General features: G+C 38.5%; 2 protein-coding genes across 2 annotated transcripts in view; one reads left to right on the plus strand and one right to left on the minus strand.

The window, feature by feature from the left end:
• The window catches only part of LOC117339959 (exportin-7-like), a 47,176-nt gene extending 42,981 nt beyond the window's left edge, over positions 1-4,195 (minus strand). The window contains exons 1-2 of the mRNA XM_033901682.1: positions 4,175-4,195; positions 399-545 (exon numbers count right to left, since the gene is read on the minus strand). Of these exons, the coding sequence (XP_033757573.1) occupies positions 399-545; positions 4,175-4,189 (162 nt within the window). The 5' untranslated portion in view covers positions 4,190-4,195. The remainder of the gene's footprint in view (positions 1-398; positions 546-4,174) is intronic.
• Positions 4,196-9,977: 5,782 nt separating this feature from the next.
• On the plus strand, positions 9,978-14,618 carry LOC117338797. The gene is made up of 6 exons (XM_033900145.1): positions 9,978-10,153; positions 11,511-11,604; positions 12,103-12,217; positions 12,779-12,837; positions 13,069-13,130; positions 13,533-14,618. The coding sequence occupies exons 1-6, from the start codon at positions 10,104-10,106 to the stop codon at positions 13,954-13,956; spliced, it is 804 nt and encodes a 267-aa protein (XP_033756036.1). The 5' UTR covers positions 9,978-10,103; the 3' UTR covers positions 13,957-14,618.
• Positions 14,619-15,196: the final 578 nt, after the last annotated feature.

The following is a 15,196-nucleotide window of genomic DNA, read 5'->3' on the forward strand; positions in this document are numbered from 1 at the left end:
TACAGAAAGTAAACAAGGCTCAGAATATACTCCACTAACTGCTGTATAGTTTGGCGTCTAGCCTCAATATCTCGGGAGATTGATGGTGGGCTAAAAATATAATATACATCCAAGGTCATTCCAACTTTGCATGAACCGTGGTATAGGTTAATATATATGTAACTTGTCCCATGCAACAACACAATGAAACTATATTTGGTTTTCATCCTAGGATTTCAAGACATCCATGTGCTCAGGATATATTAATGATTACAGATTTTTGTTGCAAGCACTTATCGTATGCCCCATATAGCTTGCTGGGGCACAAACATACCAGCACTACTGATTTATAAACATTATGATACCATTTACATAAAATAATCTTGAAGAATTTCTATCATCAATATAGCAAAACCTACATTTCCTCTTTCCAACAGAAGCTGGCATTTGCTCAAACAATCTGGGGAGTCTGCAAATTCAACAAGAGCCTTTTCTGCATCTGCTCGCAGGTTGGTGTTGTTGGTCTCATAGAACTGCTTACACAAGTTCTCCAACTGCAGTAGCTCCTATGAAGTTTAAAAAAAAAACAATATTATTATCTTCATTGTTACAATCTATTATTAAGCCAAAGAGAGTAGAGTGGCAGTAAATGGCAACAACCTTGATTAGTTTCCAACTAATACTATTAGAGATTGCATCACTTTTTAACTTCCACTGGATGATCAAAGTAACTGAATTTACACAAAATACACATATTCAGTTGTTTTTGACTTTTGAGAAACAGACCTTTGATGCAAACATGTCATATTCCCATTCCAAATGAATTAATCCCACCTCGACCACCTGTATATTACGACAACGTCAGTAACAACCGCTTTGAACTACTTTTAGTATATAATGGAACCTTATCTAATGTGCACCTGTATATTACGACACCATCAGTAATGATCGCTTTGTGCTACTTTTACTATATAATGGAATCTTATTTGACGACCACCTGTATATTACAGCACCATCAGTAATGATCGCTTTGTGCTACTTTTAGTATATAATGGAATCTTATCTAATGACCGCCTGCATAATGCAACCAACAACAGGTCATTTTGGTCCCAGATTAACAACCTGTCTCCAATATTGATCATGAGGGTTGCTTCCTTTTTACCATAAGTTCTTTTGTTGTTGTTTTTTCGAAACTAGCTCGGTTTTTTTCCATCGTAGTAATGACCATTATGACAGCCAATGTGAGAGGACAATGTTTCAATATATGCTACAATCCATAACAAAGCCATTTTGATCTGAATTTTTCTTTGGATTGTTTTTAATGTGCTTCTAAATATAAACAAATTCAATACTAATAATCAAACTGTACCTTTAATGATTTTTTAAATATCTTACTATGAATTTGAATTTTGTTCTCTTTAACATAACTTAATTATACAATGTGGAAGACCATCTTTTCTGTCCTGAAATATACATCTTCAAAACTGGTTACACCATGAAATTGTTATTTTTCCTCATAGAAATTTATCCTTTAAAGGCTTACACTGAACCAAAAGATTTCCATGCTGTTTGATAAAAATTTGATTATAAATCTGATCCAAGACTTATAGGCCTAAGCCTAATGTAGTTTGAAAATGTACACCTTAATAAAACAATAGCTGTTGGAGAACAGAATAGCTTGTCTCACAAATGTTTGTCAATAAATATATAAATATATTAATTGGTATATATGGTTTCGCAAATTGTATCTATAATATTTATATTGATCAGATTGTGTATTCATGCAATTTTCAAAACCATACCAATTTATATACTATATATATATGTGTAAATCATTTATTGACAAACATACAGGAGACAAGCTATGCTGTTGTAGATTGGAAAAATATGTTAAATAATTGCTTTTGGACCTATTTCTTCAATTTTTTGATAAAATAATATCCTAATGAGAGTTGTCTCCCTTGAAAAATGTGGAACCGTATAAGTTGTCTAATGTGAGCATTTTCACATTATTTTTTTTCAGTTTCACTCCAAGAACGGATAGTGTAACTCCAGAGGGACTCTTTTACCAAATATAAGCACCCTAGTACAATTACAAAGTGATGTGTTAATAGCTTTCAACACTTGCACAAAAATTTTGAAAAATCTGGTTTTTTTCCAAAAACAAATCTTTCAGTTTAACTCCGGCAAGGGATAGTCTAACCGCCACAGGAACCCTAATACCATGCATTACTATGCCTTCCAACACTCGCAACATAAACTTAACACAAAAATGTTCTAAGTCCATATATTTAAAAAAAATTTAAAAAGAAAAATACCTATTTTTTTTTTAAGTTTTACTCCAGGAACGGATAGCCTTGTTCCAGAGGGACTCTATTGCGAAATATCAGCCTCCTTGTACAATTAATATCTATAAAGTGATATATTAAAACCTTGCACCAAAAACTTAATGCAGAAATATTATGAAGTCCAAAAAAATTCAAAAATCTGGGTTTTTTTTCCAAAAAAATCTTTTAGTTTAACTCTGGCAGGGGATAGTTTAACCCCCACAGGGACCATATTACCATAAATTACTATGCCTTTCAACACTTGCACCGAAGACTTAACATTTGAAAAACCAACGACTGACGCAGACACGGGAGTGACAACATAAGCTCTCCCTCTTCTCCGAAGAGGCGAGCTAAAAAAAAATAAAAAATGAGAAATTCATGTGTATATTTTTTTTTATAAACTTACACATGTACTGAACATTTTTAATACATATAGATTATATGGAACTTATGGCAGCTACAAATCAGCTGTTTTACATGAAAATCACGACCTGTCTATAAAGACCATTGTTGGTGTCTCCCTGATGTCTTTTTAGACAGGTTAGACTGTACATAAAAATATATATATAAAATAGTCAAAATTTAATTACAATGCCTGATATAATGCTTTCATGTACATAAGATGCACATTTTAAAGCATGCTTTCCTTGATGTCTAGATCTGCGAGTGTCATTTATAAGTTTAGGACCGAGCTGGAGTTTATTACTAAAAAGATGACAATGGATGAAATTGTCACATGTAATAACGTACGCTCGTGAGCAGTCAGAAAGGACCAAATCTTATTAAGAGCGAAGCTCTCTACCGTTAACGTGCAAGTATGTACAATATTCTAGTCAAACTTCGCATAGCGTCCTGCAGGATGGTACAGCCAGAAAAATTTCTGCCGGAAACGGAAACAGTAACAGTAAGGAGCCCGGTGCAGATGTCTGCAGAAACTGTTAACATAAAAAGTCTATATAACGTACAATCCAGTTAACGTTGGTGTGTTCATAATGCCGACTAGATATTTTTATTAAAAATATCTCTTATAGCATGAGAATAAAATATAGCTCGAGTTATGGTTTCAAGGACGGAACTGGGAACATTCGGCATATTTCCGAAGATTGCCTGAAATTAACAGAGATGTTGCGATTGCATTTGGACGGAAAGTACCAACAGTTCCCCTGTTGCAGAATCGGTATGTCGAAAATTACCGATAATTAACGACTGTCAAAGGTCATGTCATATAAGGTCACATTCTCGTATTTAAACGGCGAAACGTTTACCAATATATTTTTATGTTGTACATTGGCATACTCTTTTCAGGCATTGCCTGTTTCATATTAAGAATTATTTATTGCAAGCACACTATAGGAGTAGGCCTAAGCAGGGATTATATTATCAGCAGGTGATGCAGCTTCTTCATGGACGCCATTATGCATTCCTCTTAATAAACACATCTAACTAACTTTATCAACAAGTGGCGAGGTGAGAAGCAGGGATGGTATACATTTTCACGCCACAGATGAAATCGAACTTTGTTCGAGGTTGCTGGTGCATAATGCGCATATTAACTTGATAATTTGAGAATAATAATAAGACAAAATTGATCACACAAGCCAACAACAGCGTTCGAAACATGACCAGTTAATTGTAAAGTCTGTAAACACAGTAAACAACATAACATTCTCAAAACTCTTGTCATGCTTGGACCGTTACCACACAAACGATATAGCTTGTTTTTTTTTGTGATAGATACATGTTTGTGCGTTCAAGTGTGTTATCGAATGATATATATCCATTATCTTCGTAAGGCATGTGCAGTCAGAGCATTTTACTCATTCTACTATTTAGAATACAACGAGTGTTTTGAAGACGTTCCTCACCTGCTCTTCCGCCATTTTTGTTTTCCCCCCACTAAATTGAACACACTCAAGCGCATGCGTAAATATCACTACTTTCAAACGCTTGAATTAAAGGCACATAGAAAATAAAGTGTCTACAAGATCCCGAAAGGGCGAAAAAGAAAGGTGCGTTCGATTTTACGTTAACCGGCAATAAGTTTTAAATGACGTCATGTGGAGAATCTGATCAGCGTCAACGCAACTCTTTCAAATATAAATAAAGTTACACGCAACCGTTTCAAAACGACTCATTAGACTAGAACTACACGAAATTTTGACAAATAAATAAACAGATTTCTAAATCAATAAATAGAAAATGAAACAAATCGCTTAGTCTTACCACCAATTTTCTTCTGTACATTTTTACTGAAGATTAAGTTGTACACAATTCAATATTCCTTATCAATATTGAGAGTATACATCTCATCGATATGATACAGAATTCATTTCATTTCATAGAATGCAGCTCGGGTAGTGCAATCCGTTGGCATATGACATTACAGCATGCATCTATCTATAGATATTTATATATGATTCAATAAAGTTAAATACATTGTATGGATCAGACTAGTAACTATATATGAGCCATCAGAGTAGAACGTAATAAACATGCGTGGTATATAAACTTGCCAAGATTACTTAATTCTTCGACATTACCTGTTCATACCGGTAGTAAATTGATTAACTTAAAGACAGAGGGATTAACCCGATAGTGAGGCTTTACATATTTTTTCTAAGATCGTTAAAGGAGTGACATTTTAAAATCAAATGGTACCTATCTTAAACGTCATTTTTACAGAAAGGACAAAAATTTAAAGTGTGAGGATTTTTCTATGCCGTCCAGATTTTATTAACAGATTATCGTGAAGACAAACGAATTTTGACAATTGTCTTATTATATTTACAGGAAAATGCTTACTTAATAAGTAAGGCATACATAGTAAACAATATGTTTATACAATGTACATTTGGACGAGAAAGACTCACAGTCTTGCTTTGAAATGTATAATAATCTTTGTTTTTCTAACGCCAAAAAGGTTCTAGAATTAAAATTACCCTGCGCCTGCCAGTATTCCGTCAAACCAATGACACATAATTCTTGTTTAACTGAAGCCATCCATTTTTGACACTGTAGGTTTGATTCACATCCAACGTACATATCTTGTAAGTTCTCATAAGTTCAAAATAGATCATTAGGTTTGGTGTCACTCACGGACTGTAGATTTACGAACTCCTAAAATATTTTTACAAAAGTCTAAGTGAATTTGTTCGATATCAGGCGCTTTGTGTAAACCCCACACCTCGCACGCATAGTTGGCTACACTGCCAAGGTGTGTGTCAAAAAGAGACAGCTAAGTACAGAAAAATATAAAAAAAAAAAAAAAAAAAAAAACATTTAATTACATGAACTTTTAAGAGAAAACAGTGCTTCCCTACACTGTGAAGCTAACTGTTTCTGCTTGACATTGAAATTTCCATCGTAATAAGGTTTCACCCCTATAAATACGAACAATAATTTACACATCCAAGTGTGGCACCATCGTATATCGCCATGTTTCATTTCCCTGTAATATAGACGATTTTCTGGAAACAACCACTTCCGTATTTTGACCTACACACTAAACCCTTTTTGAGGTACAATATGCGATGTATTTTGCCATATGACATTCCATCCTCGATGTATCGCAATATGTCGATATCCGGTTTTTATTTATTCGCCCATAGTATCGGCAAACCATTTCTATGCAATGTTACATAATCTTTGCAGAGGATTTCCTGCACAGTCCATGTGGAGGATGTTTGCTGTTGTAGGCATCCGGGGGAAAGACCGAAGGGCAGCTGTACAACGACTGGCAACAACAGCAGAGAAGTCGTCCAGCTGGCTTTGGTGGAGAAGGGAGGACAAGAACTGGAAGCCATCCATCGACGGGCAGTGATTTGGCCAATACTTGCATATAAACGCAGAAATACTTTTTTTACCTACGCAAACAATACGATGTTTTTGTTTTGTTTTCCTTGCATAACATTGGGGATTTAATTGATGTTAGATTAAAACATTTTAATTTAAAATCATAGGATCTACGATAAAAATATATGACCAGTTTTCATGGAACCGACTCTCGAGATCAAGATGAACAAATAAAAAAGTACCTTACACTGTTTTGTTTACGCCGACCTAGTCGTTACTAATAGCATACTGACGATTGTTTTCCCTGTATAACTACAATATATATCATATATCGAGGATAAGGTAAATAAATAAATACATCGGATTGGTTCCTTCACATCAGCAATTAAAAAAATCTATCCCGTCCATGCTGTCGTCTCATTTTAACCTATTCACTTTTTGTCGTAACCTCATAATAACCTAGTCCCTCCCTGCTATAACCTCATTATAACCTATTCCCTTCCTTCTCTAGCCTCATTATAACATATTCCCTCCCTGCTATAACCTCGTTATAACCTATTCCCTTCCTTCTGTAGCCTCATTTTAACCTATTCCTTCCTTCTGTAGCCTCATTATAACCTATTCCCTCCCTGCTATAACGTCATTATAACCTATTCCTCCCTGCTATAACCTCATTATAACATATTCCCTCCCTGCTATAACCTCATTATAACCTATTCCCTTCCTTCTGTAGCCTCATTATAACCTAGTCCCTCCCTGCTATAACGTCATTATAACCTATTCCTCCCTGCTATAACCTCATTATAACATATTCCCTCCCTGCTATAACCTCATTATAACCTATTCCCTTCCTTCTGTAGCCTCATTATAACCTAGTCCCTCCCTGCTATAACCTCATTATAACCTATTCCTCCCTGCTATAACCTCATCATAACATATTCCCTCCCTGCTATAACGTCATTATAACCTATTCCTTCCCTGCTATAACGTCATTATAACCTATTCCTCCCTGCTATAACCTCATTATAACATATTCCCTTCCTTCTGTAGCCTCATTATAACCTAGTCCCTCCCTGCTATAACCTCATCATAACCTATTTCTTCCCTGCTATAACCTCATTATAACCTATTCCCTCCCAGCTATAACCTCATCATAACCTATTCCCTCCCTGCTATAACCTCATCATAACCTATTCCCTCCCTGCTATAACCTCATTATAACCTATTCCTTCACTCATGTAGGCTCTTTTCAACCTATACCTTCCCTTCATTAGCTTAATATTAACCTACTCCCTCTCTCTTATACCATCTATCCCCTCTCTCCTATACCATCCTTTTAACCTATTCCCTCCCTCGATAGACCTTAAACCGCTTCCTTCACTCGTTTAGCCGCATCTTAATAATTATCCCCTCCCTCCTGTAGACTCATTTTAATCTGTTCCCTCCCTCACATATACCCTCCTTTAAAAAAAATAAAATAAATAAAGCCCCCTCCCACTCTCGTCATAACCCTTGGACTGCCAACTTTGAACACTTACAAGTGCTCCGCCAGTGATGACGGTATGGCAATTATGACATATTAATCCATTCCCTCCTCCCTAGTATACAGTTATTGTATGGGTATTTCCAGAAATACCCATACAATAACTGTTTTATTATACCCACATTTAAATTATTCCATTTTGTTCAAGACTATTTATATAAGCAAAGTCTGTTTCAATGATTAAATTTTAATGTAAATTCAAAATCAACACCTGTGTGTTAGCGTTGTCGTTGTCTTTGAGAAAAAGTCCTCTCCAACGCTTCTTCATCCAGATTATATAATCTTGTAGATGATGTTCCTGTACCAAAACTCGTGTAGTATCCCAAGTTAACCTATTCCCTCCCTCCTATAACCCGTTCTCAGACTACTCCCCAACTCGTGTAGTATCCCAAGTTAACCTATTCCCTCCCTCCTATAACCCGTTCTCAGACTACTCCCCAACTCGTGTAGTATCCCAAGTTAACCTATTCCCTCCCTCCTATAACCCGTTCTCAGACTACTCCCCAACTCGTGTAGTATCCCAAGTTAACCTATTCCCTCCCTCCTATAACCTGTATCAGACTACTCCCCAACTCGTGTAGTATCCCAAGTTAACCTATTCCCTTCCTCCTATAACCCGTTCTCAGACTACTCCCCAACTCGTGTAGTATCCCAAGTTAACCTATCCCCTCCCTCCTATAACCCGTACTCAGACTACTCCCCAACTCGTGTAGTATCCCAAGTTAACCTATTCCCTCCCTCCTATAACCCGTTCTCAGACTACTCCCCAACTCGTGTAGTATCCCAAGTTAACCTATCCCCTCCCTCCTATAACCCGTTCTCAGACTACTCCCCAACTCGTGTAGTATCCCAAGTTAACCTATTCCCTCCCTCCTATAACCCGTTCTCAGACTACTCCCCAACTCGTGTAGTATCCCAAGTTAACCTATCCCCTCCCTCCTATAACCCGTTCTCAGACTACTCCCCAACTCGTGTAGTATCCCAAGTTAACCTATCCCCTCCCTCCTATAACCCGTTCTCAGACTACTCCCCAACTCGTGTAGTATCCCAAGTTAACCAATTCCCTCCCTCCTATAACCCGTTCTCAGACTACTCCCCAACTCGTGTAGTATCCCAAGTTAACCTATTCCCTCCCTCCTATAACCCGTTCTCAGACTACTCCCCAACTCGTGTAGTATCCCAAGTTAACCTATTCCCTCCCTCCTATAACCCGTCCTCAGACTACTCCCCAACTCGTGTAGTGTCCCAAGTTAACCTATTCCCTCCCTCCTATACCCCGTTCTCAGACTACTCCCCAACTCGTGTAGTGTCCCAAGTTAACCTATTCCCTCCCTCCTATAACCTGTATCAGACTACTCCCCAACTCGTGTAGTATCCCAAGTTAACCTATTCCCTCCCTCCTATAACCCGTCCTCAGACTACTCCCCAACTCGTGTAGTGTCCAAAGTTAACCTATTCCCTCCCTCCTATAACCCGTTCTCAGACTACTCCCCAACTCGTGTAGTATCCCAAGTTAACCTATTCCCTCCCTCCTATAACCCGTTCTCAGACTACTCCCCAACACGTGTAGTATCCCAAGTTAACCCATTCCCTCCCTCCTATAACCCGTTCTCAGACTACTCCCCAACACGTGTAGTATCCCAAGTTAACCCATTCCCTCCCTCCTATAACCCGTTCTCGGACTACTCCCCAACTCGTGTAGTATCCCAAGTTAACCCATTCCCTCCCTCCTATAACCCGTTCTCGGACTACTCCCCAACTCGTGTAGTATCCCAAGTTAACCCATTCCCTCCCTCCTATAACCCGTTCTCAGACTACTCCCCAACTCGTGTAGTATCCCAAGTTAACCCATTCCCTCCCTCCTATAACCCGTTCTCAGACTACTCCCCAACTCGTGTAGCGTCCCAAGTTAACCTATTCCCTCCCTCCTATAACCCGTTCTCAGACTACTCCCCAACTCGTGTAGTATCCCAAGTTAACCTATTCCCACCCTCCTATAACCCGTTCTCAGACTACTCCCCAACTCGTGTAGTATCCCAAGTTAACCTATCCCCTCCCTCCTATAACCCGTTCTCAGACTACTCCCCAACTCGTGTAGTATCCCAAGTTAACCTATCCCCACCCTCCTATAACCCGTTCTCAGACTACTCCCCAACTCGTGTAGTATCCCAAGTTAACCTATCCCCACCCTCCTATAACCCGTTCTCAGACTACTCCCTATAACTCGTGTAGTATCCCAAGTTAACCTATTCCATTCCTCAGAGAACTTAAAGACTCGCTGATACGGCGAAGAATGGTCCACTCGCCAAATGTCTTTATTCTGGAAAACAGGAACTGACGACATAGTTGTAACTAACAGTAACATAGCTACGATGACGTCATTGTTCATATAACGTGCATTTTCCTGACAACGAAGATGGTTCACAGCGGGTCGGGCCTCAGACGAAGTGAAGCTTGTGATGGTGAAATCAACTACTAGTGAAAGCTTAGACGAGGCTTTCCAACAGAGGTAAGAATAAACGTGTTCAAAGTGCCAAGGTACAAAATTTAAAACTAGTACATGCGGCTGTATTTTACTTTATCTTTTAAATTTGAGATTTGAAGCAGATATTGGACGTTAGAGGCTTATACGCCGATAATTTTGGATTATATAGACATATTTGGTTACTTATTTTTTATTTCGGGAAGAGAAATAAACAGTTGCTTTTATATATAATATATCGACCAGGGCTAGTCCGGCCTCGTTTAGAGAAGTCGAAGTTTATAAATGATGTATCAGGAGAGGAAAACGGCAGTGACCAGACCGTGACTCGAACCCGGGGCCTCCGAACTTTAGACGGATGCTCTAATCATTTGAGCTACCTGGCCACCGGCGTCCAGTCTAATCCAGTTCCGCTAAGTATCTCCCTCCTTCAACAAAGACCCCGAAGACAGACGAAATCCTATAACCACTTCCGTGGGTATTTTGCTGGGCGCCAAAAGTAACAGGAGAGGGGAAATGCAACTACCATCTCGGGACTCGAACCCGGGACCTCCGAACTCTAGACAGACACATTTTAGTTACCTGGCCACCGGCTCTCAGCCCAACCAGTTCCTCTGCAGTGACGTATATATTTATATGGATTGTAGAGAAAGGCGTATCCAATACAATTTAAAATAAATACAAGTTATTAAATTCGATTAAATACGCGTGTGTCGGATAGTAGGACAGTAGGATAGTAGAGTTTAGGACATTGATGTCAATTCTTAATAGAAAAAAAATATAACTTCCACGCTGTGACCAAAGAACTAAGTCCTAAGATGTGCACATGGTACCACCGGTATCATGGAGCAGCATGAACGTGTTCGTCTCTCAATATCCAACAACTGCACAATGTGTTGTGATACTGTGCTCTCGTGCATGACAGAATCCCTATTATAGAGACATGGTTAGACAACTTGGCCCAGTTGTTCAAAAGGTTAACAGCAGGTTAACAATAGTTTCAAAATCTTGATAAAATCATTTCTGGTAAAACAAAATTAAAAATCTTCAGTCTTTTCCTACCTGTGGCTTATCACACCGGAGACCCGGGTTCGATCCCTGTCGGCAAGAATCTTCCCCCGCATTCTTTAACCATATGAAGAAGTTATATATCGCACAACCACGGTACCATTTGTCCAAATATTACAGTCATGGCCCTGTTCAACTTATAACGAAAATATTTCCAGTTGACATTTGACAGGGGATGAAGACTCGAGTTGCCTTTTAATGCTAACACATTATACCAAAATGTTTTATAGAAGATATAGAGATAATTCACGAGTAATAAGATGTGTTTATCAAAGTCATCCCTTCCAGTAATTTTTTTTTTAAATTTTGTTTTTAGACTTACGATCATTGATGAACCTTGGCTAACTGGCTGTAGGTTAGCCGAGACTCGACTGTCACGGAGGGACCAGCATGTACCACGTCACGGACAGGTGGGCGTGGTCCAATACTACAGGGACACGGGGATACATTAGCATATGTTCTGCTACACAGACCAATTTTCAGGCCTCTGTGACAGAAATACCATTATTTAATAAGCGATGTTTCTAAGCAGCATTGATGAATATACAGACAGATATGGACACACAGATATGGACACACAGATAGAATTTCGTTCAGTACTAGTACAGGAATGAACAAAGTCATGCCCAGAACTTCAAAATCACGAACGTTCACTAATTTATTAGGAACAACGATTCTTTTAGAATAATAAACATTTTCTTATTTATCTTTTTGGTCACAAAGAGTTATCTGGAAGTAAAGCATTGCCTAATGACGCCCGTCACTTTTAGGTATCTTAAATTAAAAACTAACAGATTAAAAGTTAAAACGAAATGATTTCCAACTGTTTTTCATTAGTTTTTCTTTAGTTTTTTCCTTCCATTTCGTTCGCCTTTCACGGATGACCTTTTTGTACCATGTCATTCCAGAGAAGACCGTCTTCAGAAGTCAGGAATAAAGTCAAATCGAGGAGACCCTTACCAGAAAATAAGCCTGAACAAAACGAAAGCACAGCCAATGAACGGAAACGGTTATTCCAATTTGGTAAATGACATTAACGTTCTGACGTAGACAAAGCATAACTGTGTCCTAACCTGTTAGACAGGTTATGATGGTGTCCGGACTGACGAGGTTCTGGTGTAGATAACACATACTTGTATCCTGTCTAAAGAGGTTCTGATATACACAGTTTATAATTGTGTTCATAATAAAGAGGTTCTGGTGTAGGCAAGACATACAGTTTATGATTGTGTTCATACTAAAGAGGTTCTGATATAGACAGTGTATGACTGTGTCCATTCTTAAGAGGTTCTGATGTAGGCAAGACATACTTGTGTCCTGTCTAAAGAGGTTCTGATATAGACAGTTCATAATTGTACCTGGACTAAAGAGTTTCTGATGTAGACGAGACATAATTGTTTCCAGACTAAACAGGTTCTTATGTAGACGACACATAACGGTATCCATGCTGACGAGGTTCTGATTTAGACAGATTATAACTGAGACATATTAAAGAAGAAATAATTTCTGGTTTAGAAATGACTGTATCAAGACAAAAAACGTTCGATAAAACTCATATAACCTTGGTTTATTGTTCAATTACAGACGGTGACCAAGTCCATCAATGTATACAACCTGCGTTTGACACACCCAAGCGTTCACGGGTAAGTTATGATATGGGGAGATGTTGGTTCATCAGCGTCATAGTTCAGTCCGAGAAATACTTTGTAATCGTTAACAAAATATACACGTCTAAGTGTTGTTCTATTAAACAGTTAATTTCATCCCCATGAACATCGTCGATTAAAACGGATCTATTACGGATTACATATTTCAAGACCTCACAGCGTGATTTTTAGCTTGTTGCAGGTTACATTTTAAAATAATTCTTCCAGGGTTCGACATATGGCAAGTATCCGTCATCTGACGTAATCTGTCCACAGAGAGGCCACACAAGGTAAGCGTAAAACCTCCATATTTTATTAAACCCGGACCATACCACGAAAAACGGGTACAATACGCCATCTTCATCAGAGTTATTTAGTTTGCCTTTTAGAATAATCATACAATAAATTAGTCCCAATAAAAGCTGAACTTCACACACTTATTATTGAAATACACGTGTAGCTTGTTTTTTTTTCATGTCTACAGGTCAAGTGTCAAAGTTACGGTAAACTAAATCTAAACGTCAAGCACTTCTTACTGTAATTGCTCAATTTTGAGGTCTAAAAGCCAAATTTCAAGGTCACGGTTAGTAAAGAAAAAAATGGTTTCCATGCGATTGTTATATTCCATTTGACTGATCAGCATTTCTAGTGGTTCAATTGATTTTACCATCGTTCTTATTATATGATTGCAGAACACCAGTAGATGGACCAACACCAAGTCACCATAGCAACAATATGGGAAATCGTCAGGGTGACAGAAGTAACGTGGTCCTTGGTGTAGAAGGGCAGGTCTTCCTACCACCAGACAACGATGACCACTTCACTGACAATTCACAAACTCATAAACGCAAATTAATCGATACCTGTGAAATAGTTTACGACAACAAACGTATCAGTATCGGGTGTAAAGGCGTTGGTTCCGGGCTCTGTGACGTCATTGCTGACGAAGACAAGGTTTGCCTGAAACGCCAACATGATGACGGCGGAAGTCATTGCAACAATAAACGCCAGCGTCCTCAACTCTTTTTAGGTCAAAGTACCGATGATTTCGACGATATTGATGATACAATCGCCGATTCGATGAGCTATTTACACTCTTCGTTGTACGAACCATAGGGTCGTAGTCACCAATCCAAGAGCCCCTTGTTAATTCGGCACGGCCCAAACCGGGAAAAAGATCAACCATCGACAAGGAACACGTGACGTGATTCTAAAACCGGGAAATAAGGAGAGGAACTTAGGTGGAACAAAACGGGGGAGGGGTTTGTATAAGTATGTGCGCGAATGCAACAAAGTGAACGGTTCTGAATGAAAAAGAGGTACGAGCGAGAACATTGACTAGATGAGAACATGGCGAATGTGAGAGCAGTGGTGTTACTAACAAGAAAGGGGATGTGAATGTGAGAGAAGAGCGAAGCAAACAAGCAGACTTATACTTGTCAAAAGGAAAGTCGCCCTTACGCGAGTTTTATATTACAACGGTACAAAATGGCCGCTACATTTACCTTTATTTATTTATTTATTTTTACATATTTACAAAAGTACCTATCTCGTTTTTGGAAGAATTTTACATTATTTATCAATGGTATGGTTAAAGCAATTTGCTTTTCAACAGTTTCTGAGACAATTGCAGTTTTTTTTTCTCCCGAGGTAGGCTATACACATATATATTTGATGTATACAAACATACATTTGTTACTTTCTATCTCCCGGATTCTAGATATCCAGAAGACATTGTATTAGAGAACAGATCTCTCTTTTCCAAAATAAAGAATTTAAATATTGATAGAACTCTTAAGCATTTTTTTTTTGTGTTTCATGTCATAATATAAGGACAATCTCGCCAGCCGACATAATATAAGGCCAATCTCGCCAACCGACATATTATAAGGTCAATCTCGCCAACCGACATATTATAAGGTCAATCTCGCCAACTGACATAATATAAGGCCAATCTCGCCAGCCGACATAATATAAGGTCAATCTCGCCAGCTGACATAATATAAGGCCAATCTCGCCAGCCGACATAATATAAGGCCAATCTCGCCAGCCGACATAATATAAGGTCAATCTCGCCAACTGAACAGTAGATGCTTGGCGGGACTCGGAGGGGAAGATCCGTTTCTGAAGACGTAAGGTCGTGTTGATATTGCCGAGCGGGAGACAGGACATCAAATCTGATGAGGATACAATAAAAATGAAGAAAAAGAAGAGATATAAGCCAGGGTGTAGGTCACTATAGCAATCAGCGCATTACCAAGCGAAGTGTGATAATGAAATCGTCCCGCGCAGAAACCACAATATACAATTATTGCCCTTGTTCCGGGTTGACATGAATATTTGACCACCCGAGAGG

Source organism: Pecten maximus, chromosome 12, assembly GCF_902652985.1.
Source record: "Pecten maximus chromosome 12, xPecMax1.1, whole genome shotgun sequence".
NCBI classification, from domain to species: domain Eukaryota; kingdom Metazoa; phylum Mollusca; class Bivalvia; order Pectinida; family Pectinidae; genus Pecten; species Pecten maximus.

Bases quoted from the DNA above. Each gene is read 5' to 3' on its own strand.
- LOC117338797 (XM_033900145.1), top strand. From the start codon at position 10,104: ATGGTGAAATCAACTACTAGTGAAAGCTTAGACGAGGCTTTCCAACAG. The intron at 10,154-11,510 runs GTAAGAATAAAC...TTTTGTTTTTAG, and splicing joins GACGAGGCTTTCCAACAGAG to ACTTACGATCATTGATGAAC. The intron at 12,838-13,068 runs GTAAGTTATGAT...TAATTCTTCCAG, and splicing joins ACACACCCAAGCGTTCACGG to GGTTCGACATATGGCAAGTA.